The sequence below is a fragment of the Myotis myotis genome, unplaced genomic scaffold, assembly GCF_014108235.1.
Source record: "Myotis myotis isolate mMyoMyo1 unplaced genomic scaffold, mMyoMyo1.p scaffold_m19_p_1, whole genome shotgun sequence".
In the NCBI taxonomy this organism is placed as follows: Eukaryota; Metazoa; Chordata; class Mammalia; order Chiroptera; family Vespertilionidae; genus Myotis; species Myotis myotis.
Window position 1 is genome coordinate 166,671,014 of NW_023416313.1, and position 23,869 is coordinate 166,694,882.

General features: G+C 42.5%; 1 protein-coding gene across 5 annotated transcripts in view; it reads left to right on the forward strand.

Moving 5' to 3' along the window:
* GALK2 (galactokinase 2) overlaps positions 1-23,869 on the forward strand; it is a 154,293-nt gene that overhangs the window by 82,889 nt on the left and 47,535 nt on the right. For all 5 annotated transcript variants that reach the window (XM_036300893.1, XM_036300899.1, XM_036300884.1 and 2 more), the window contains 2 exons: positions 20,641-20,739; positions 23,414-23,566. In XM_036300893.1, coding sequence (XP_036156786.1) covers positions 20,641-20,739; positions 23,414-23,566 — 252 coding nt within the window. The remainder of the gene's footprint in view (positions 1-20,640; positions 20,740-23,413; positions 23,567-23,869) is intronic.

The window sequence follows — 23,869 nt, forward strand, 5'->3', positions numbered from 1 at the left end:
GTGATCTCATTTGCAACATGGTAATTTGCTGGTGATAAAGTAAATAATTATTTGGGCTTTTACTAGTATAATCATTTGTGTGTCTATCAGTTTTACAATTCCGACAGTGCAGAAGATTTATCCACATTTACTAAAGGGTTAGCATGTTCTGGGTGCGGTGATTCACAGAGTTCTGTCTTTTCTCTCCTATGGCTGGTGTCCATGCTGAGTAGTTGGGAGTCTGTTCCCAATGGTTGTTAAAAATACGACCGTATCCCTCGTTCCAGGCACTTGTGCCAGTCCTGCATACCTCTTAGTTGCCAATAGGCTTTGTCTGTTGTACACATATATGAAAGCATATACCATTAATCCAAGCTTGTGAATTAGTAGAGTTGCCATAGTAGTAGCAGTACTAGCAAAGACTGTCCCTCTTGGGCCCCAACTTGAAGTTTCTGAACTTTATCCCCTGCCCTCTTATATTCTTAGGTGAAGGAGTTAATACACTGTGAGGTGTTCAAGGAGCAAGAGAAGCAATGGAACTGTAACAGCTAATTGGCTACCAAAAATGGAGGTGTTTCTAAAGGTGCAAATCTCTCCTGATGAATGTGGAAACATCTCCTGTATACCTAATTTTATTCTTTCTACTTGCGCAGTCTCATGCTCTCTTAGTTTTATTTTCTGATTCTTAGTTTTCTCTCCACTGGAGAAAGGAGATAAGCATTATATAGCTATTATAAAGTGGTAGAGTGGGAGTTTTCGCTTGTTGACCAGAACTTTAAGATCAATGAAATATTTTCTAATTGAAGTGTTATAGTTAAAATTGGTAAGTATTGACTGAAAGTAATGGCAGTGAGAATACAAACAGTTTTCAAGTGTAAGTTTTAGTCTTGAGGGCTAGTTTGTGAGCTGTAGGTTCCTAGCCATGAATAGAAATGGGAAGCACAACATACCATCTTAGACGGTGGTAAAACATTTTTAAATACTCCAGATTTTTCCTGATTTCATCATGAATTATTAGAGATTCCATGAGAGTTATTTTTCTTATTATAAAAGCAATGCATTTGTATTATAGAATACTGGGGAATTTAACAGTATATTAAGAAATTAAAATAAATAAAAAATAATCTATAATCTTAACAACCAAAGATTGGACTCATTGCCACATTGATTATTATGATGAAAAGAAAATCTACATAACTTTAAAAAATATTACAGTTCAAAGAAACTACATTTACTGCATATGTTGATCCAATTAGAAAAATCTATAGAATATCTACTTTATGCCAGGCACTTTTCCAGGCACTGGGGAAGAGTAGTGACTAAAAAATGCTTGCTCTCATGGAGCTTACATTTATTTGGGGGGAGACAGAAAAATAAATGAAAATATATTATAAAGTGGTAAAGCCTTGAAGAAAAACAAGCGGAGAATGAGATGGAGAGTGGCATGGGGTATTGACATATTTTAGGGAGGTGAGGGAAATTCTTTCTGATAAGGTGGTATTTGAGCAGAGATTTCAGACAAAGAGCATTCTAGACTGAGGGAATGGTAGATAGAAAAATCCTGGGATACTGATTCCTAGTTAGCCAGTAATTATAGCCAACATTAATTGTGCACTAAATATATAATAAGCTTTTAAAATCCTTACAACTTGCCCTGCCCAGTGTGGCTCAGTTGATTGGAGCATTATCCCATGCACTGAAAGGTCACTGGTTTGATTCCTTGTCAGGGCACATGCCCAGGTTGCAGGTTCCGTCCCCAGTTGGGGTACATGCAGGAAGCAACCAACATATGTTTCTCTTTCACGTCGATGTCTGTCTGTCTCTCTTCCTCCCGCTCTCTAAAAAAAATCCATAAAAACATGTTAAAAAAAACAAAAGAACCCTCCCCCCACACACACATACCAAACAAGAATCCATACAAAAAATCATTACAACTCAATGAAGCAGGTAATTATTGTAATTCCCATTTTTCAGAGGAGGAAACGTAACCTGTTATACTGAGAAGTGCTATGATAGAGCAGAGTTAGTTATGCCATTTAATTCTAGGGAGCCATGACCATTTTCCAGAGGAGTTGCTGCTTGAATTTAGTTAGAGTGAAAGAACAATCAGCCACAGTTATGAATGTGAGACGAGTATAGAATTTTGGTCTCATCTCTCTTCGTGCTGTATTCTCAGAACCTATAATAGGCTTTGCCCACAGTCAGCACTCAGTAAATATTTACAAAGACACAGGCATAGAGAGCATGTGATATTCAGAAAACTGAAATTAGTTTACTTTGACTATGTGATAAAAGCAGCAGGAGCTTATGGTAGAAGAAATAAGCAGAAGTTAGATCATAATCTATTTTGTGAAAGGGCAATGGTGTATTTATTTTGGCAGCACATATATGCTAAAAATTGATAAGCTACAGAGGAGATGATCTTGGAGCCCAGGAAAGGAGAAACTGAAATTGTGTGAATAGTTCCATATATATATATATTGTTTTTTAAATATATTTTTATTGATTTCAGAGAGGAAGGGAGAGGGAGAGAGAGATAGAAACATAATGATGAGAGAGAATCATTGATTGGCTGCCTCCTGCACGCCCCACATTGGGGATCGAGCCCGCAACCCGGGCATGTGCCCTTGGCCGGAATTGAACCCAAAACCCTTCAGTCTGCAGGCCGACGCTCTACCCACTGAGCCAAACAGGCCAGGGCTCTCTCTCTATTTTTTTAACTCAGTGGAGCAAAATGTTTAAACTTGTTTGAATATTCTTTGGGCTTCTGTGAAGATAAAATGTTTTTGAATGTAAATGTGAGTTATTAAGACTCTTACTTGCAAGGAAAAAACCTCACTCAAGGGATATGCTATGGAATGGAATACAAAGGTGAGTATATCAGCATTTGCTGTGTAATAAACCCTTTCAAAACTTAGTGGCTTAAAACAACCATTTGGACTGGATTCAGCTTGGTAGTGCTTTTCCTTGTGTTGGCTAGACTCATCCACACATCTGCTCTCAGCTGCTGGTCAGCTAGGCAGTGCTGCTTCTGGGTTGGCGGGTTGTCAGCCGGATGATGGGAGGCTGGGCCATGTGCCTCGCATCATACACCAGGCTAGCCCAGGCTTGTTCAGATGGAGGCCACAGGCTTCCAAGAACAGCAAGAGATCTCTTTGTGTCACATTTGCTGCATGTCCCATGGCCAAAACTTCCCAGATTCAAGAAGTGGAGAAAAGGAGTTCACCTTTTCATGGGGAGGAGTTCCAAAGTCACATTGCAAGGGAATGGAAACAGAGAGAGGATGATATGTGGCTATTTTGAAGTCTAAGGTTGTGGATGTAGCTAGGTTTCAGGAATGGACAGAAGCCCAAATGCTGTTAGGTCTGCCCCTGTCACTGGCCTTGCTCTTTTGTTGCTTCTGTTTCAGTCTTCTCTGTCTTCAGACCAGCTTCCTCTACTTCTCTGGCCTCTATGGTAAAAACATGACTGCTGCCAGCTTTTGGGATCAAATGGAACAGATCCAGACACTCCCAACGGACTCTTTCTTTCTCTATGGGGAAGATTCCCTTGGAAGAGGGAATCTAGAAGGGAATCTGGTAGGTGTTCACACATGGATCTATGAATTATGCTGGGGGTGGATGGGCTGTGTGTTTTAGAAGATGGAGGATTACAGAAGATGGGGCATTTAAGGTGTAACCTTGTGATAGTTGGTAGGGAGAGAGAGAGTGTGAAGGAGGGGCAGGGGGAAGTGCCCCAGAAAATGGCAGATAGGGAGGGGTGGCTACACATACATCTTGTAAAGCTCCATCACACTGAGTTTATGGATAATGGAGTAGCTTCAGGGAACTTTGAGTAGTGACTGAGACCTTGGAGGAAGAGGGGTATAAACTATTTTTATTTGTGTGTTTTTTCTGACACCAACCAATTCTTCCACGCTCCAGACACCAACTGGGTGTCATTCAATTCAATTCAATTCAATTCAATTCAATTCAATTCAATTCAATTCAGCTCCATTCCATTCCATTTAATTTAATTCAAACCAAATCAAACAAAACACTACCTGGATTTAGCATTATATCTGTACCACATGTTAATGACTCAGTCCTGCAACACTGCCCCTACTTCAGATGCCAGTTGCAAGTCCCACATTGTCACCTGTATTTCTGAGCAACCAGTTATAAATTTGGGGCTTCCTACAATTCCCTCCTCAGGTTCAGTAATTTGCTAGGATGACTCACAGAACTCAGGAAATTTTCTCATTTAAAATTACCAGTTTATTATTAAAAATAAAAGTATTCCAGAATACTTTGAAGAGCTAAAACTTCAGTTGTAGAAATAAGTAATAAATCCTCTCAAAATAAGTGGAAGAAAAGACTCATGAAATGGAGAGGGAAACAATTTACGAAAGACTGGAGAGAACCAAGATGGCGGCATAGGTTAACGCCAGAGTTTGCTGCCTTGAACAACTACTTCAAAAGTGAAACTAAAAAATGGAACGGACATCACCCAGAACCACAGGAACGCTGGCTGAGTGGAAGTCCTACAACTAGGAGGAAAGAGAAACGCATACGGACACTCAGAGGAGGCACAGTGCTGAAGTCAAATTCTGAGGTGCGGAGTGCGCAGAGCGGGCTGGCGGCGGAGGGTGCGGTTGGCGTTTTCAATCGGGAGGGAGTCGCAGACTCTGAGCTCCAGATACAGGCGAGTCTTTAGGGACCCAGACTCAAACGGGAGAAGTGGGACTGTCTGGCTTCTGTCAGAGCGAGTGCAGCTTTCTCTCCGAGGTTTGCAGCGGGTGCTGGGACTCAGAGAGGCAGAGCCCCTGGGGACAGGACTGAGAGCCGCCATAACTGCTCTCTCTGGCCCACCCTGTTGATCCTGTGCGACCCGCCCCGCCCAAGCCCTGCACAGAGGCATTTGCCGGATAGCCTCAGGCAAAGGCTAGATTAGCACCTCCCTAGAGGACAGAAGTTCTCTCACTGCTGACACAGCTGATTCTCATAGCCACTTGGCCTGGAGGTCAAACCCTCCCTGGTATTAGCTACAACAATCAAGGTTTAACTATAAGACTGCGAACAAAGACCACTAGGGGGTGCACCAAGGAAGCATAACAAAATGCGGAGACAAAGAAACAGGACAAAATTGTCAATGGAAGATATATAGTTCAGAACCACACTTTTAAGGTCTCTCAAGAACTGTTTAGAAGCCGCCGATAAACTTAATGAGATCTACAAGAAAACTAATGAGACCCTCGATCTTATATTGGGGAACCAACTAGAAATAAGCATACACGGACTGAAATAACGAATATTATACAGACTCCCGACAGCAGACCAGAGGAGCGCAAGAATCAAGTCAATGATTTGAAATGCGAGGAAGCAAAAAACACCCAACCGGAAAAGCAAAATGAAAAAAGAATCCAAAAATGCGAGGATAGTGTAAGGGGCCTCTGGGACAGCTTCAAGCGTACCAACATCAGAATTATAGGGGTGCCAGAAGATGAGAGAAAGCAAGATATTGAAAACCTACTTGAAGAAATAATGACAGAAAACTTCCCCCACCTGGTGAAAGAAATGGACTTACAGGTCCAAGAAGCGCGGAGAACCCCAAACAAAAGGAATCCAAAGAGGACCACACCAAGACACATCATCATTAAAATGCCAAGAGCAAAAGACAAAGAGAGAATCTTAAAAGCAGCAAGAGAAAGAAACTCAGTTACCTACAAGGGAATACCCATACGACTGTCAGCTGATTTCTCAACAGAAACTTTGCAGGCCAGAAGGGAGTGGCAAGAAATATTCAAAGTGATGAATGCCAAGAACCTACAACCAAGATTACTTTATCCAGCAAAGCTATCATTCAGAACTGAAGGTCAGATAAAGAGCTTCACAGATAAAGAAAAGCTAAAGGAGTTCATCACCACCAAGCCAGTATTATATGAAATGCTGAAAGGTATCCTTTAAGAAGAGGAAGAAGAAGAAAAAGGTAAAGATACAAATTATGAACAACAAATATGCATCTATCAACAAGTGAATCTAAGAATCAAATGAATAAATAATCTGATGAACAGAATGAACTGGTGATTATAATAGAATCAGGGACATAGAAAGGGAATGGACTGACCATTCTTGGGGGGGAAAGGGGTGTGGGAGATGCGGAAAGAGTCTGGACAAAAATCGTGCACCTATGGATGAGGACAGTGGGTGGGGAGTGAGGGAGGAGGGTGGGGCGGGAACTGGGAGGAGGGGAGTTATGGGGGGGAAAAAAGAGGAACAAATGTAATAATCTGAACAATAAAGATTTAAATAAATAAAAAAAGGAAAAAAAAAAAGAAATGGAGAGGGAGAGAGAGCGGAACTGCCATCTGAGGCACAGGGGGTCAGTACAGGGGCTGATGTTGTAGGCTGCTGTTTGGTCCAACAGTAGAGAGCCCATTATCCACTTTGGAAAGCAACCGAGGCCCATCCTTACTGGTGTTTCTTGGATGTGATCATCATCTTTTTCTCCCCTTCTATCCTACTACCTTCCTGTAGACACTGTTAGTGTCTCTTGTTCTGTGTGTGTGAAGTGGATGTGTTTTGTAAGAAATTACCTTACAAATTTGGCACATCTCCTGGTCTCGGTTAGTTTCTGTTCCATTAAACATTATTTACCCTTCCTTTGAAACCTTCTGCTAATAGTTTGCCAAACCATTGTCTGGCATTTCTATATTTACATCCAGGAGAGTGTTTATGCAACATCACTTCCAATGTTTCTATTTTCACCTTAGTCTTTTGTTAAACACAGTATTTATAACATTTGTAATTTGGGGGAGTGCCAGGAATGACCACATGTAGGTACTCAACAAGGAATTAATATTTAGAGAAAGAGGTTGTAATCAGATATTTTTTTTCCCAAGGGACAAGTGTCCTCAGTCAGTTTTTCTTCCTTTTGGATTAGACTGTCATTGCCCCCTGAACATGAATATTCCACTTGACACGTGTTATGTCTCATTTTTCATTTACTTGTACCAAGCCCATATTTACTTTCTTTTGAAAAAATTCTAGGAATTATATGACCAGGAATATTTCTTTAATAAGGTTAGTAAATTCGAAATAGGTAATCAGGGCAAAGGAAAAAAGAATGAAAAGACATCAAATGTTAACTAATGTAATTGTTTTGTCTAATTTGTCTTAGAAGCCAAGGCAAAAAGGGAAACATAGTAGGCTACATAGGCCTTGTGATCTGAATAGAAATCATTCCAGTTCTTCAGGTGGATTCTCTACAGCATACAAAACATAATGACAGTGACCTTGCCAGCAGCCTGTGTGAAGAAATAGCCACAAATGTGTGACTATTTCTTATGATGACCTTCAGTAGATGCTCCTGGTATAGCATCTGAGCACAATCCAGTAAAATCAATTTATTTCTCTTGTAACATCTGAATACTCTCTACCATTTCCTTACCCTAGAGATTCTTCCCACTTCATATCAGAGTCTTTGTGAATTGAATATTGCACACATAGCACTCTTTTTTTCCAGGCAAATGTGTATACCAAGTTATGGTTTTGGTTGATTTAGATCATGAGTCATGATCATGATTTTAGGTTATGTTTCATGTGAATTTTTAGTTTTTTTTCTCTTTGGAGTCCTATTGGGAAAATTAATAGGTGTTAATTTTGTGCTGGGGGAAGTTGTAGTTAATTATCTCATGCCCCCTCTACTTTATCCCTGAGAGTCCAGATTGATTAACAGCCAGGTTTCCTGTAGTTAGGACCTGAGGGTGGGACAGGACTGTGCTGCTCAAAACTGAGTGAAGAACTCTCCCTGGAGGTTGGGAGCGTCCCTCTGACCATGGGAGGGACTTGCAGTTCCAGACACACTTGCCAAACCACAGAGATTGCAGGCCTGCCGCCCTTCCATTATTATCATCGTTATTTAACGTTTTTCAAAGGTCAGAGCCAAAATAAATGGTCTGCCAGCCAAGGGAGCGACACTAGCCTTTACCACAGGCGTTGGAGGCCCCTTTGGTATTTAGTAGTAGTGACTTGGGTCATATTCTTGTCTGATTCCATTAATCAGGCCAGGCTTCTGCCTCTTGCTGTCTTTTCACAACTTTTTTTTTTTTTTTTTTGCATTCTCTCTCCTCCCCCATCCCAATAATAGTTATCTTGATATGTGTTTGTTGCCCCTTCATTTTCTCTTTTTGGAATTTAAACAATGAGAGGGATTGAGTTAATTGTGCCAATGAGAGATAAAAGTATTCAGGGAAGGCTTTTGGGAGCTCCTGAATTTTGGAGCTGTTCTACCCCCCCAAATTCTGCTCCCCTTGGGGATAAAGAATAATATTGTGGTCAAAAGCATGGAGCTAAGACTGAGTTCAAATCCTGCCTCTGCCCAGAATCATCTTGGACAATTTACTTGACCTCTATGCTTCAATTTCTTTATTATAGAATGCATCTAGTAATAAAAACCTTCCTCATGGATTAGAAATTTATAGTACATGAAAAGTGCTTAGAACAGTGCCTGTTGAATGTGTTAGCTGCTATTATTATGGTGAGGCTGCAGAAATCATACCCAAATGTTGGTGTTATATTGAGATCACTCAGGGTTGTGGTTGTTTGGGAGGCAGGCATTTGGGATTGTATTTGGAGACGGATAATGGGAGAGCGCTCAAACTTCAAACCATCCAGCAAGGTGGGTGTTTTCCTTTTCTTTAAACCTGGGACAAAATGAAGTTGTGAGGACTCAAATGTCTGCATCCTTGGGCTCATGGTCAGCTTCATTGTTTATTCTACCAGAGGGATGTTCAGTTCAAGAGTGTGTGTATATTCTGCTCTGCTCACCAGGGCCAGTGTCTAGGCTCAGCCTCTGTGTCCAGAAGCAGCGGGACAAGGTGGCCTGGTGGACTGTGGGGGCAGACCTACCTGGCTCTGAGTCTCAGCTGAGGTTAGTTTACTGACCCTTTGGCACCTCAGTTTCCTTCTCTACGAAGTAGCAATTATAATTCTGACATTTCAGGGTTCTTTTGGGGACTAAATAAGACAGCACATATAAAATACCCTGCATAGTGTCTGGCCTTAGAAGACATTTGACATTTGTTAGCTTCCTTCCCTTCTGATTCTTCCCTGTCTGCTTAACTTATTAAGAAAGTCTCAGCATAGAAAATCATTGAGAAGAGTGTCTTCAAATTGAATGTGCACACAAGTCACTGGGGTCTCTGGTTAAGCTACAGATTCTGATGAGCAAGTCTTGGGTGGGGCCTGAGTCGCACTTGGAGTCAGTCTTCAAGTGACATCAATGCTGTGTCTGAGGCCCTCACTTAGAGTAGCAGAGTGTACTGTATTCTTTCCTCCCTTTACATCTCATTGTCACCTGTTAGATTCATGCTAGCATTTTAATAGTCTTACCACACACATCTGTACATCCAGGATTATCACCAGAAATACCAAAGGTCAGCTGTTATCATGTACGTAAGAAGGTTCCCCCTCCTCACCCAGAACAGGCAGCGCTCTAGAAGAAACTGATCATAGACATTTTCTCAGGATCCCCACACCTGGGTCCCAAAAGGTTTCACATAAAATAGCGTGTTCCTGCCTTGCTGAAGGCCTCCTTTCAGAATCTGGCTCCCTCCGTCACTCAGACTGTAGGTTAATTAGGTTAGGGAAGTGGCCTTTGTTCCTCTCCTTAGAGTTTGGAGGAGCTGACCCCCAAACTGTGCTTCTGACCTCACTGAGCACCTCAGATATTTTTAGACCCACATGTGCCAACTACTAGCCTTCTGCAGGCCCATTCCGTTATGCTCTCTCCCATGTATACAGGTGGAGGAGTCCACTCTTGTCCTTGTTTTTTCTGATACGCATTTGTGAGTGCTTAATGCAAACTCTTTGATGATTCAACATTTTAGGAGTTGTTTTTACATTTACTTTTGAGAATCCTCTTCACGGTTGTTTCTTTGTAGTTTCTGATTTTTTAAACTTTTGAGCTCCTTCTTTTTTCTTTCCTGCATTACTTACTGGAACTTTTCTTCGGCCTGAGCCATAGGGTCAGTTGTATCTGCTGTGCTCATTTAGGGAACAGGCTGTCATTGTCCTCAGGCAACTTTTCTTTGAAGTGAAAAAGCAAAGTTACTGATCTCTGAGTGACTGCTCTTTGTGTTAGGGATGTGAAGAAGAAATAATAGCCTCCTTCTTCTTCCTTTTTTAATTAAAGCATCTGATTTTTTTTTTTAACCTTAGAATGCTCCAAAATGTCTACGAGTTAGAGCTTGGTCATCAGCCATATTACCAAACAAAGCAAGTCTAAATCCATTCTCCTCTAGGCTTAGCTTACTGCTGTTTCATGAAGAGTTTCTCCGACCTGCCTGGGCTCTACCTAATAGGTTTGCCAATTTGGGGAAGAATTTGAAAATACCCCCAGGTAAAAACCCAGACATTTTAAAAGTTAGGGTGGAAAAGAACTGCAGGGGAAAAAAATATTTGAGGCAAAGAAAAGTCAGGGGAGCCATTAACATTTTCTATTATCTAAGACTAGAGGCCTGGTACACGAAATTCATGCACTGGGGGCTGGGGTTCCCTCAGCCCAGCCTTCCCCTCTCACAGTCCGGGAGCCCTCAGTGGATGTCCTACTGACGGCCACAGTCTGGCAGCAGAGGCTCGGAGCAGGCGTCCTGTGTGTGTGTGTGTGTGTGTGTGTGTGTGTGTGTGTCTGCTGGGGGCCTGCCACCAGCCACACCATGGAGGCTTGGGGCAGGCGCCCCTCTGTGTTGATCTCTCAGGCTTCTGGCCTCCACTGCGTGTTTTTCTCTCCCTTGTCTGCAGGGTGGGGTGCTGCCTGCAGGCTGCGCTTTCCTGCTCATGGATCACCAGATCACTTCAGAGACTGGGGGCAGGCGCTGCTGGGTGCTGCCTGTGGGGAACTTTTCTGCTCTGGGATCACCATGGCATCCCAGTAGCAGGCCCACCTGGGGTCCCGCTGTCCTCTGCACTTGCCTGCTCTGGGATCGCCATGGCATCCCAGGAGCAGGCCCACCTGGGGTCCCACTGTCCTCTACACTTGCCTACTCTGGGATCGCCATGGCATCCCAGGAGCAGGCCCACCTGGGGGCCACCCGCCCTCTGCACTTGCCTGCTCTTGGATCGCCATGGCATCCCAGGAGCAGGCCCACCTGGGGTCCCGCTGTCCTCTGCACTTGCCTGCTCTGGGATCGCCATGGCATCCCAGGAGCAGGCCCACCTGGGGGCTGCCCACCCTCCGCACTTGCCTGCTCTGGGATCGCCATCCCAGGAGCAGGCCCACCTGGGGGCTGCCCGCCCTCCGCACTTGCCTGCTCTGGGATCGCCATGGAGTCCCAGCTGGCAGCGGGGCTTAGGTGGCACACGGGGGTCCTGGCTGGGGGCGGGGCTTAGGTGGCGGGGGCTTAGGCGGCACACGGGGGTCCCTTCTGGGGCAGGGCTTAGGTGACGCGATTGCACCGCCTAAGCCCAGCTGCCCAGGGCCGCACCGGCCCGGATGGTGTCTGGTGCTGGCCAGCCCTGCCTGCAGTATGCAAATTAGACACCATCTTGGATGGTGGTTAATTTGCATATGGCACTGATTAGCCAATGGGAAGCGTAGTGGAGGTATGGTTAATTACCCTTTTTGTCTTTTATTGGATAGGTTATATCAGTCAGGGTCATAGTAGACAATAGATGACACACTCAGTAATAAAGGACAATTTATTGCATGGGGACTATTTGCAAAGGTGTAGATACAGGACAAATCCAGGACTAGTTATAACTGAGTTGTTATTGTTCTTGGGCCTTAAGTGATCTTGGCAGGGAGGTAACCTTCCAACCTGGACCCATTCCCTGCCAGAGTTCTCTGTTGGGAGAACCCAGTGGGAAGTAGCGTACACAGGAGCCTGTTGATGTAGTTTATGCTGGGCTGTCTCCTGAGGCAGCAGGTGGGTGGACAGCAGATCTGGAGGGCAAATCACACACCGATTTTACACTTTCTTTTGAAAGACTTTTTCACCTGAAGACAATATAAATATTGTGAACTTCTTGAGGGAAGACACTGTCCACTTGTCTGAAGGACACTACTAGTATTTAAATGATTGTTGAACGAGTGAATGGGCCTGTTCCTTTTCTTCATTTCTCTTGACTTGCATTTAGGGTGGGCAGCAATAGCTGGGTGATACTGTCTTGGTTAGGGTCTGTGTTCCAAATAGCAAGGCTATACCATAGGAAGAGATTAACATTTTCTATCTAGGTAATTATCCTACTTTTAACAGTATCATTAGTAAATCTGCTAAACAAAGATAGCGTTTACTGTATTAATAGCTTGAGTCTTTTTGTATTACTGTTTAAAAAAATAAATATCCAGGTTTAGTAGGCAATGCTTTCATGAATCTTTAGCCCTTCTTAGTGACTGTTAAATCTAACTTTGTAATTTTCCTCTTACTAGAGCCCCACTGGCCAGCAGATGGGTAAGCTGTTTAATTCTGGAGCCCACTTGACTTTTGGTTCTTCCCCAGGCTGCTTCAAGAGAAGAACCACACAAAGGACCAAATTAGCCTCATTAGCTGTCTTCAGGAGCTTTAAAAGAAGGTTTATGAATAATGCCAGGTTTCTCCTAACTGTCCAGAGGGCAGAAGTCAAAATAGAAATGAGTTTATTGGCTACAAATTTTGGAAGAGTTTCTCATGCAGTCAAATTATCTTTCCTAATGATCCTTCTACGTTAGTAATTTGCGGGAAGGGAGAGAGCTAAATGTCACAAGTGAGTAGTTTTGAGGTTTCTGGAGCATTCAGGTATAAGAGCAGAAGAAAATACATGTGTGGGAAAGGGAGAGATTCCCTTCTTGGTTAGAGCTTTGCTGTTCTTGCTTGAGGGTTTTTAGGTTGTGTGTGTGTGTGTGTGTGTGTGTGTGTGTGTGTGTGTTAAGATAGGAAAACTGGGTGATTCTCAGAGAAGATATCCTCTGTTAAATAGAACTGGATCCTAGAATTTGATTCAGTCTGTCCTTGAAGTTAACTTTCAATAGGCTTCTGTCCATACTTCTGTTAATGTGTTTTGTTTTTAAAACATGTTTTTATGGATTTCAGAGAGGAAGGAAGAGAGAGAGAGAGAGAGAGAGAGAGAGAGAGAGAGAGAGAGAGAGAGAGAGAGAGAGAGAAAAACAGAAACATCAGTGATGAGAGACTCATTGATCAGCTGCCTCCTGCATGCCTCCTACTGGGGCATGTGTCCTGATTGTGAATCAACTGTGACCTCCGGTCCACAGGTCCATGCTCAACCATTGAGCAACACTGGCTGGGCTGTTAATGTGTTTTGACAGCGCCTTCTTATTCTCGTGAACTCTTTTGATATTTTACATAATTTAATTTTCTGTGGAGTGTTGATTTAGTGCCTCTGCAAATCGCTCTGCCTAATTACAACTCTATTTCCAGTGTCCCCAAAGACAGCAAAGACATGGCAGGCTCACATGTCTACCTCACCTTACCCATAATGACAGGCATTCTCTGTTTCCACTTGTACCCCCTGCTGTTAAGTTTCCTCCATTAATGGTTCTCTGGGTTCAGGTCATGCCATCTCTATTTAAGGCTATGGGCCTCGCTCTGATGTTTGCTTATTTTCAGAAGCATACAAGAATTTGAGATAAAAACAACACACACGTTTGTTTGTAGTTTCTTTCCACCTCATAAGCATTTAGGATTTTACCTTTCTGCTTTTAATATGGGGGTGAAGGGCTAGGGCCACTTGGGAAGCCAGCCTGTGGGCCTACAGTTGAAGTTTATATACAAGGATGTTTTGTTTGGCCAGCAGGGACCTACCCTACCCCATTGAGACTGAAATGCCTTAAATCAGTGGTTCTCAACCTTCCTAATGCCATGACCCTTTAATACAGTTCCTCATGTTGTGGTGACCCCCCACCATAAAATTATTTTTATTGCTACTTCATAACTGTAATTTTGCTACTGTTATAAATCGTAATGTAACTATCTGATATGCAGGATGTATTTTCATTGTTACAAATTGAACATAATTAAAGCATAGTGATTAAATCACAAAAACAATATGTATTATATATGTGTTTTCCGATGGTCTTAGGCGACCCCTGTGAAAGGGTCGTTCGACCCCCAAAGGGGTTGCGACTCACAGGTTGAGCACCGCTGCCTTAAATGGAACATACACTCTCATTGCCCCAGGGTCCATTACTTCCTATTGTTGGATTCGTTCTCCAAGGGGCATCAGAATCTTTTAAGTTCTCTTTCCCTGAACACTTTAAAAAATGGTCCTGCTTGTGGGGACGATTACTTCATAAGTTACATAAATGTCTAATCACTATGTTGTATACTTGAAACTAATATAACATTGTATGTCAACTGTAATTGAAAAATTAAAAACTATTTTAAAAAAGAAAAAATAATTTGACCCCTCCAAAAATAAAAAAAATTAAAAAATGGTCCTGTATTGAAGAATAATTATATCTGTTTGTACATTTGGCTGGGGAATTAGCTTCTCACTTGTGCAAATCAGTGATTTCCTTGTTCATTGTGTAAAGATAATAAAACTAACAATTGTATGGTGCTTTATTATTTATGAAGTATTTCTATTTAATTCATTGGGTATTTTTTTTGTATATTATGGATGGGAGGTAATATAGTATGATTAAGGATATGGGCTCTGGAGTTAGACAATTTGAGTTTGAATTTGAGCTTTAGGAATTGCTAGTCTAGTCTCAGCTTATAAACCCACTCAGTTTTCTCATCTGTAAAATGAGGTGGTGCCTATCTTATAGATCATTATACAAAGTATATAATTCATGCAAGACAATTAGAATAGTAATTGACTCATAGTTAGTGCTAAGTAAATCTTACTAAAACTATTATTATTAACTAGAGGCCTGGTGCACAAAATTTGTGCACTCGGGGTGGGGGGATCCCTCAGCCCAGCCTGCACCCTCTTGCAGTCCAGGAGCCCTCAGGGGATGTCCAATTGCTGGCTTAGGGAGGCTCCCATCACTGCTGCTGCGCTTGCCAGCCATGAGCCCAGCTTTTGGCTGAACGGTGCTCCCCCTGTGGGAGTGCACTGACCACCAAGGGGCAGCTCTCCGACATCCCCTGAGGGGTCCTGGATTGCAAGAGGGTGTAGGCCAGGCCGAGGGACCCTACCGGTGCACGATTGGGGCTAGGGAGAGACACAGGAGGTTGGCCAGCCAGGGAGGGACCGTGGGAGGGCTCCAGGGAGTGTCCGGCCCATCTTGCTCAGTCCCAATGGGCTGGACACCAGCAGCAAGCTAACCTACTGGTCAGAACATCTGCCCCCTTGTGGTCAGTGCACATCAAAGCGACTGGTCGACTATCTGCCCCCTTGTGGTCAGTGCACATCATAGCGAGAGTTTGAGCGGCCTTAGTGTATCATTAGCATATTATGCTTTGATTGGTTGAATGGACCACTGGACAACTGGACACAGAATATTAGACTTTTATTTTATAGGATAGTACATGAAGAAATGGAAACTTTTTTGAAAAAATTAAGAATGAAAAAATTAAGAAATGTATTTAAAGTAACACAACTAATTGGGCTTTAACCAAGATTTGGAAGCACTGGGTATTGGTTTCTTTTCTCTGTATTTACTGCTGAATTCCTCATGCATTCTGGGGGGACTGGAAAACAAGTCATCGTTCTTCTTCCAACTTCTGTATTTTCATTTTGTTTCCTCACACTTAGGACTCATGGGTATTGTCTGTCCAATCATGAACTCTGTCTGTTAGAATTTACCATGAGAGGTAGTAAGGCCATAGGGATGTCTATAGCCCTGCAGGTGGTGGGGACTTGACAGAGATTTTGGGGACTTTGGGGCCCTCTGAATTCTTCCTACATAGTCTGAAAAATTAACCTCCTAATTCTATTAAAGTATTCAGTTATTGCCATACATCAAAAATTTTAAAAAAGTGAGAATAAATACTTCTTAATGCTTTAGTTTTTTTTCCTCTTAAGAGGGAGAATACTTAAATTTTGGTGACCTCATTTGTCATTTTAAATTCCTTTGAGGTAGTGGAAATAAAGGTGCTATTATCTTCATTTGTGGGGAGAAGTAATTGAAGTTCAGTGTGAAAAGAATACTGGCTTTGGAGTCAGGCAGATGGGACTCAATTGCTGGCTCCTCCATTTTCTGTTATATTTCCAAGTTCCATTGTTCTCATCTGTATAATGAGGATAAGCAGAGTGTTGTTTGGAGCCTCAAGGATGTAATGCTCACAAAAGGATAACGAATATGTAAGTGTGGCTGTCATTGTGGTTGTGTGGGGATGACTTTTCACACTGGTCCAGGGTCACCCTTAGGTGGGAACTCATGTCTGGTCATTCCTTATTGAATGCTGTGCAAACTTCTTCACTGGAGTTGTTTCTTTACATTTTAAAATCCAAGTGTTTTAACCTTTTGATTATTAATTTATTTTTAATGTGCCTGTTATAGAGAGGTTTTGTATTCAGCTGGCCACATGCAATGCCCATTATGTCAAAATCCCAAATTTACCTTGTTTCACGAGGCAGAGTTAATGTTAGTGAATCCACATGACCAACAAGGAATATAACACAGAATCCGTCAGGTGGTGTTTGGGCAGCTTTCTCAGAGAGCAAAAACAGCATGTTTATACTGAATTACTATGTGGTCAGCATTGTGTGAAGTAGGGGATACAAAAGAAACACCTTCTTTATTTGTCTATTACAGGACTGACAGTGTTTTGGGGCAAACTGATGTGATTGAAACCTAACATGATTAAAGAACAATAATAAACACTATTTGATCCAGTCATGTTAAGTGGGTTCTGATCTGGGCACTGCATGGGCTCATAGATTGGTGGATCAAGAGACAAGAACACCCATACTTAAAGCTGGTTTGATAAACAAGAATAAGGTTTACAGGGTGCAGGAGAGAGGTTATGTGGTATGTGTGTGTGTGTGCATTTGGGTGGTGCTTGAGTTGATCCTGATGACTAGTGGGGGATGCTGGACAGAGGAATACTGAGCGAGGAGGACAGAAAATCACATTTTAAAAGTCACTGAGACACGAGAGAGCCTGGGGATGATGAAGAACAGCATTTGCTCAGTATTCCTGATGGCCTGAACTTAGGGTTTATGGGTTTAGTGGTGGGAGAACGGGCTGGAGAAATGAGCAAGGGATACGTCAGTGAAGACCTTGTGTCCCATGCTGAGAAGGCTGAGCATGAAGGCATTGGCAACCAAGCAGGCAAGAGATGATCATAGCAATGTTTCAGAATGACCACTCTAGGAGGATCTTCCAGCAAAACAGGTGAGAAGTAGGGCCTGAATCAATTCTTAGAAGAAAGAGAAAATGAATAAATATAAAATAGTAGAGTGAGTAAATAGGTATGCTCATTGTAAGCATTGTAGGAGTTTAGAGAAAGGGGATGCTACAGTGGGAACAATATTTGAGGGACACTCTCCTGGAGGCAGATTTGAGTGCCAGCCCAGTGACTTGCCTATAGTAGATAGCCAATAAGCTGGGTATTGAATGGCAGTAAGATTTATATGAGAGAAAGACATAATGTGTGAAATGGTCAAGGAGACAAATCTAATTGGAAAAGAGTGGTACATATACTAGTATACACATTGATTATATATTTTTGGAAGACTTTGAAATGCCAGGTTAAGGAGTTTAAACTTAATCAATAAGAAGCTACTGAAGATTCTTTTTTTTTTAATATATTTTTTATTGATTAAGATATTACATATGTGTCCTTGTCCCCACGTTACCCTCTACCCCCCCACCCCCCGCTCATGCCCTCACCCCCCCCCCCGTTGTCCGTGTCCATTGGTTAGGCCTATATGCTTGCATATAAGTCCTTTGGTTGATATTTCCCCCTTACCCCTACCCTCCCCTACCTTCCCTCCAAGGCCCGACAGTCCAATCAATGCCTCTCCGTCTCTGGATCAGTCCTTGTTCATCAGTTTATGTTGTTCATTATATTCCACAAATGAGTGAGATCTTGTGGTATTTATCTGCTCTCCAGTTCCATCCATGCTGTGGCAAATGGTAAGAGTTCCTTTTTCTTCTTCCTCTTCTTAAAGAATACCTTTCAGCATTTCATATAATGCTGGTTTGGTGGTGATGAACTCCTTTAGCTTTTTCTTATCCGTGAAGCTCTTTATCTGACCTTCTATTCTGAATGATAGCTTTGCTGGATAAAGTAATCTTGGTTGCAGGTTCTTGCTATTCATCACTTTGAATATTTCTTGCCACTCTCTTCTGGCCTGCATGGTTTCTGTTGAGAAATCAGCTGACAGTCGTATGGGTACTCCCTTGTAGGTAACTGACTGTCTTTCTCTTGCTGCTTTTAAGATTCTCTCTTTATCTTTTGCTCTTGGCATTTTAATTATGATGTGTCTTGGTGTGGTCCTCTTTGAATTCCTTTTGTTTGGGGTTCTCTGCACTTCCTGGACTTGTAAGTCCATTTCTTTCACCAGGTAGGGGAAGTTTTCTGTCATTATTTCTTCAAAAAGGTTTTCAATATCTTGCCCTCTCTCTCTTTCTGGTACCCCTATAATTCTGATGTTGGTACGCTTGAAGTTGTCCCAGAGGTTCCTTACACTATCTTCATATTTTTGGAATCTCTTTTCTTTTTTCTTTTTCAGTTGGGTATTTTTTGTTTCTTTGTATTTCAAATCTTTGACTTGATTCTTGGGATCCTCTTGTCTGCTGTTGGATCTCTGTAAATTATTCTTTATTTCAGTCAGTGTATGCTTAATTTCTAGTTGGTCCTTTTTCATGTCCTCCATGGTCTCACTATACTTATTGAGGGATTCATTAAATTTATCGGCGGTTTCCATAAAATTCTTGAAAAACCTTATAAACGTGGCTTTGAACTCTATATCCAGTCGTTTGCTTTCCTCCATTTCTGCCTTTTGTGACCTGTTTCTTTGTCTCCGCATTTTGGCTGTTTCCCTGTGTTGATAGAGTGGCCCTGTGTGCCAGGTGTCCTGTAGGGCCCAGTGGCTCAGCCTTCCCAGTTACCTGAGGTGGACACTCTTGGTGCACTCTTGGTGCCTTGGTTGTTGTAGGATCACTGGGAGGAATTGACCTCCAGGCCAATTGGCTGTGAGAATCAGCTGTGTCTGAAGTGGGAGAACTTCTGTGCTGAAGACACCCTTCTGGGGCAAGACTTGCTTCAGTGAGGCTTTGGTGCTCACTGAGTCTGCTCCGTGAGTGTGTCCCTTATGGATCTGAGGAGTTGCAATCTGGATGGTCCCCCTCTGACCACTGGGTACAGTGGCTCCTGGATCTAAGGAGGTGCTAATTCAGCCTCTGCCTGAGGCCACACAGCAGGAGCCACGAAGAGGCTCAGCTGTGAAGCAATGCAAGCCGCTGCGGGGCCTTGGGCCTTCTCTTGGAAGTTCTGGGTCTGCCTGGCTCGGCTGCAGTTAGGTACATTCACATGCAAAAGCCTCTGCCGCAGCCTGGGTGGGGTGGGGTCTCAGGGAATCAAAGGGCGGAGCAAGCAGCTATGGCTGATTCTCCTAAGGAGTCGCGCGTCTCAGTGACCCGATAATTGCTGCAAGCACCTCTGAGGGAAAGCCGCACTCAAGTTCGCCCGCTGCCCGACAGTCCAGCTTCTCCCCGTATGAGTCCTGGGTCCCAGAGACTTCCTGGAACCGGAGTTCAGAGCAGTCGGGAGCTTGTGATTCAAAAAAAAGCCGCGTCCTCAGGTGCCACCCCCTTTCCGCGCGTGCGCGAGCCGCCGTACCTCTGCACTTCACCTCCGCAGCTCCTCTGGCTCTCAGTGTGCTTTTCTTTCCTTCTAGTTGTAGAATTTACACTCAGCCAGCCTTCCTGTTGTTCTGGATGATGTCTGCTCTGTCCTTTGTGGTATTTTTCAATTGTTGAGGGAGGTGGCAATTTCCCGGTGTTTATCTATGCTGCCATCTTAGTTTCTCCGCTACTGAAGATTCTTAAACAGATATTTTGATATACTAGAAATGTGTTCATATTTTGGGCCTCTTCATCTTGGTTGAAGATGTGTTTAGTGAAATGACATTAATTCTGATTCTTATATTTAATGGAAACGCCACAGAGACAGAATTAATTTAGATTGGGAAATAGTCAGATGACCCCACTTTGGCTGTGGGGAGACTGTGGAATAGTTCATTGTAGGGAGACAAAGGGCACTGAGGCAGAAATGAATCAGTCCACATAGGAGATTTTTGATGTTACCAGTCTAGAGAGGGATGGAACAAATAGAAAGATGGGAGAAAGTGCTTGCCCTGTGGAGTCTTTTAAGGGTAGTAAATACACGGCATGCACAGTCACTATCTCCATCCCATACCAGGCACACAGTGCTCCAGGCAACTACCAATTGCTCACAGTTGGCATTGGAATTCAAACCTATCTGTCATGTCTATAATAAGAAATGAATGCTATGCCCTGGCTGTTGTGGCTCAGTTGATGGAACATAGTCACATGCACTGAGAGGTTGCCGGTTTGATTCCTGGTCAGGGCACATACCTGGGGTTGTGGGCTCAATCCCCAGTAGGGGCTCTGCAGAAGGCAGCCGATCAGTGTTTCTCATTGATGTTTCTCTCTCCCCCTCTCCATTCCTGTCTCTTGGAAATACATTACAATTTTTACAAAAGCAATGAGTGAGAAATAGATTATGATTGTACTCATGATGAAAATCAATTTTTATTTTTCCAGGTGGAACTTGCGGAAATCTGTGCCAAGAGTGAGCGGTATATTGGCACCGAAGGAGGAGGGATGGACCAGTCCATATCATTTCTTGCAGAAGAAGGAACTGTAGGTGGCATTGAGCTTTTTGGAAATATCAGCTAGGGAAAGCTCACACAGAGAGGAAGGTTATGAGATCCCTAGCATGCTCAATTTTGGGCAGTCTATTCTATTAGACTCTATTGTAGCATGGTTTTCTCCTCTCCTTTGTAATTCAAGGCTACCACCAGTTCACCTATTCTGTTTCATGTTGATCACCTTTCCCTTAAGCTTCCAGGCTCATCCCTCAAGTCTGTTTTTCTCTTGTGTCTAGGTGTTTTTTTTTCTTCCTCCTAATTCATTGTTAGGATGATTTCTCAATTCCCTAGTTGTTGAGACCTCTTTTCCCTCTCTCGTCCTAAATCACTTCATCTCATGGCATTTCCTAATCTCTTGTTGGTTTTAAACCCAAATGTTAGTTTTCTTACCACATATATTCACAACCCCTCTTTAAACAATTTACTCTTTGGTATCATTTTTCTCTGTCAACATTTTTGGGGTTTCAGCGGTGAGGAAAAGAATGTTGACAGTAAGCCAGGAATGAATTCCTTAGCTAGATACCACTTCCCCCTGGCTATCAACTCCTTAGACAGAGCACAAGTTTTGGGTTGTTGGTCATAAAGTGCCCATTTCCAAAGTAGAAGCAGTCATTTTTTTTTAGTTTCTTTTTATTTTATTTTATTTATTGATTAAGTTATTACATATGTGTCCTTATCACCCCATTGTCCCCCAATCCCCCTCCCCCCTACTCATGCCCTCATCCCCCTGTTGTCTGTGTCCATTAGTTAGGCTTATATGCATGCATACAAGTCCTTTGGTTGATCTCTCCCCCTTACCCTTTCCCTCCTTCTGATGTTTGACGGTCTGATCAATGCTTCTCTGTCTCTGGATCTGTTTTTGTTCATCAGTTTATGTTATTCATTATATTCCACAGATGAGTGAGAGCATGTGATATTTATCTTTCTATGACTGGCTTATTTCGCTTACCATAATGCTCTCCAGTTCCATCCATGCTGTTGCAAATGGCAAGAATTCCTTCTTTTTTACCGCAGCGTAGTATTCCATTGTGTAGATGTACCACAGTTTTTTAATCCACTCATCTGCTGATGGGCACTTAGGCTGTTTCCAAATCTTAGCTATTGGTGAATTGTGCTGCTATGAACATAGAGGGGTGCATATATCCTTTCTGATTGGTGTTTCTAGTTTCTTGGGATATATTCCTAGAAGTGGGATCACTGGGTCAAATGGGAGTTCCATTTTTAGTATTTTGAAGAAACTCCATACTATTCTCCACAGTGGCTGCCCCAGTCTGCATTCCCACCAGCAGTGCACAAGGGGTCCTTTTTCTCCACATCCTCGCCAGCATTTGTCATTTGTTGATTTGTTTATGATAGCCATTCTGACAGGTGTTAGATGGTACCTCATTGTTGTTTTGATTTGTATCTCTCGGATGATTAGTGACTTTGAGCATGTTTTCATATGTCTCTTGGCCTTCCTTACATCTTCTTTTGAAAAGTATCTATTTAGGTCCCTTGCCCATTTTTTGGTTGGGTTGTTTATCTTCCTTTTGTTAAGTTGTAAGAGTTCCCTGATGTTGGAGATTAAATCCTTATTGGTGATAACTTTGGCAAATAAGTTCTCCCATGCAGTGGGCTTTCTTGTTGTTTTGGTGATGGTTTCTTTTGTTGTGCAAAAGCTTTTTATTTTGATGTAGTCCCATTTGTTTATTTTTCTCTTTAGTTTCCATTGCCCTAGGAGCTGTATCAGTGAAGAAATTGTTTCGGCATATGTCTGAGATTTTGCTGCCTATGGATTCCTCTAGTATTTTTTTGGTTTCCCGTCTTATGTTTAAGTCCTTTATCCATTTGAAGCAGACATTTCTTTAAAATATTTTCTTAGTTTTTCATCAGATTTCTACAGGCTTGGCTATTTTCCCAGAATACCTGGATTTTTTCTTATTAAGAATATTTGTTGCTTATTCCCCTAAGCCAAAGACATGAGGCATGAGGAAATTTGGTTTAATGCTAAGAAAATACTCTGGGTGTTTTGGATGAGATCTGACAAGCAGACATGATGGCACGAGTCCTGATGTTAATGTAAGTTAGATGTAGATCTGAACAAAGTCCCAATTCTTTGGGCTTGCAAAGCACTTTACAATCTGACTCCTGCTTTACCCCTCGTATCTACCCTTTCACCATTCCTCCCCCTTCAAACTCTAAGCTTCAGCTAATTTTCAGTTTCCAAAGCTCTAAGAACATCTCATGGTGTTTTCCCACCTCTGAGCTTGCTTATGCTTTTCCCTCACCTTGACATCCTATTTGGGTAAAGACACCCTCTGCCTGTCCTACTCTTGCTCATCCTCTAAGACTCAGTTTAGATTTCCCTTTTTTCAAGTGAGCCCGCTCTAGGCTATATCTGATCAGGTGTTTTAAGTATGTGTCTGTATAGCACCCTGCCCTTTACAACCATTGTAACACAACCTGGAAATGTACTTGTCTACTTGACTGCCTTTCCCACTAGGTTGGAAGCTCTATGAGGGCAGGGACAGTGTCTATCTTATTCACTGTTGTATCTTCTATGCCTAGTACAGTAACTGGAAGTCAACAAATAATACTTGAATGGTAAATGCATTTTTAGGAAAAAATTTACTAAGATAAATAAGTGCATAAATGGTTAAACATTTTCTGAAATTTTCTTCCAATAGGCCAAGTTGATAGAATTTAGCCCTCTGAGGGCAACTGATGTGAAACTCCCCAGTGGAGCAGTGTTTGTGATTGCCAACAGTTGTGTGGAAATGAATAAGGCAGCAACTTCCCATTTCAACATCAGGGTGATGGAGTGTCGGCTGGCTGCAAAGGTATGAACTTGGCACACTATTGACCCTTAAAGTAAGCTTTCTCTGGTTCTTATTCTCTTTGTTCTCTATTACTTTATCTCTTTAACAAAAATCAGGGAAACATTCTGACTGCAGCAACATTCTAATTCAGGGGTCCTCAAACTTTTTAAACAGGGGGCCAGTTCACTGTCCCTCAGACCGTTGGAGGGCCGGACTATAGTTTAAAAAAAAAACTATGAACAATCTTATGCACACTGCACATATCTTATTTTGAAGTTAAAAAAAAAAAGGGAACAAATACAATATTTGTATTTGCATGTGGCC